This window comes from Coccinella septempunctata, chromosome 7 (genome assembly GCF_907165205.1).
Source record: "Coccinella septempunctata chromosome 7, icCocSept1.1, whole genome shotgun sequence".
In the NCBI taxonomy this organism is placed as follows: Eukaryota; Metazoa; Arthropoda; class Insecta; order Coleoptera; family Coccinellidae; genus Coccinella; species Coccinella septempunctata.
In genome coordinates, this window is record NC_058195.1 from 26147070 (window position 1) to 26148597 (window position 1528).

At 40.2% G+C, this 1528-nt stretch overlaps 1 protein-coding gene across 1 annotated transcript; it reads right to left on the reverse strand.

Annotated features, from left to right (window-relative positions):
- Positions 1–315: 315 nt before the first annotated feature.
- LOC123317675 lies at positions 316–1008 on the reverse strand. Its single transcript, XM_044904282.1, has one exon. The coding sequence runs from the start codon at positions 1006–1008 to the stop codon at positions 316–318; it is 693 nt and encodes a 230-aa protein (XP_044760217.1).
- Positions 1009–1528: the final 520 nt, after the last annotated feature.

Consider the following 1528-nt stretch of genomic DNA (forward strand, 5'->3'; position numbering starts at 1 on the left):
TTTATGGAATAACTGCATAATTATCCCCATCGATTTGAGGAACAAGCAATTACATTCGTCCCACTTGGGGATGGAAAAAATGTAGTCAATAGCTCGTTCATGTATTTTTTGGCCAGGTATCAATTCAGATATTGAAAATTTTGTTTTGAATTGTTCAAATTGCACAATAAATGCGGCTTCTCCGTCTAAGGTTGTTCTTCAGCCATGAAAGTGGCCTAAAGTTCCCTTTTTATGACTTCTTCTTCTTCATCGTAAGTTAGGACTAGTCCTGTGTTTTCATCAATGGTTTTTTAGCTGCTGTTTGTATGACGAAGATCAGCTTTCATACCATCTTGTAGGTGGTCGTCCTGGTGGTCGGGATGTATTTGGTCTTTCTTCCTTTGCGATCTTCGCCAAACGTTCATCCGACATTCTGTCCACATGGTCTCGCCATGCCCTTCGCCGTTTTCTTGCCCATCTCACCACATCCTGGATGTCACATATCTCTCTGATTTCTTCGTTTCTTTTGCGGTCAAGTAATGCGTATCCCGCTATAGATCTCAGCGCTCGCATTTCAGTTGTTCTTAGAAGACGCTTTGTTGCGGTGTTCTCTGCTCTGGTCTCTATCGCGTACGTCATCACCGGTCTCACACAGGTCTTGTATATTCTGACTTTGCTCCTGGTGCTCACATATTTATTCCGCCAGAAAAAATCTCGTAAGTACCCCGACATTAATGTTGCCCTTGTTGTTTGAGCTTTCACTTCGTTCTTCAAATTCCTATTACTTGTTATATTCGCGCCTAGATATTTGAACGACATCAGTTGTTCTACACTCTGATCGTATATCGCCAGTTTACATCTTCTTGGTTCTCTAGATACTGTAAAAGATTTGGTTTTCTTCACAGATATGTTGAAAGCTTCGGCTATTTGTTGGAACTTATACAGGAGCCTTTGCAAGTTGTCTTCGTCTTCTGATATGATCACTGCATCATCGGCATAACATACGATTTTTATTTCTTTGTTTCCCATTCGGTATCCCCTTTCAGCCTTCTATCAAATGCATGGTGTCTTATTGAACTCTATAGCCTTTTCTGATATTTGGCGAATCACAAATATAGCATCCATAGCAGACCTGTTTGCTCTGAACCCCGGCTGTTCGCCAGAAATCCCAGACGACATAACCTCTTGCGCTGGAATTTTAGTGAAGAGTTTTCGCACTGCACTCATCAAGTTGATATCTCGATAATTTTGTGGCTCACTTTTTTCTTCTCTTTTGAAGACCGGTATCAAAATGCTCCCTTTCCATTCTGATGGTACACTATTGGTGTCCAGTATTTTATTGAAAAAAGTCTGCAGTTCTTTGTGTTACGTGTTCCCTCCATACTTGATCATCTCGTTTTCTGTTTTTCAGTTTAATGACCATTTGGTATATTTTCCCCAATGAAATCATCTTTGTGTAAGTTCTGCGGTGATGTGCTCGGTGTTGTTGAATCGTAAAGATTTTTAAAATACTTCTCCCATTCTTTCAGAGTGATTATTGTATTTTGTA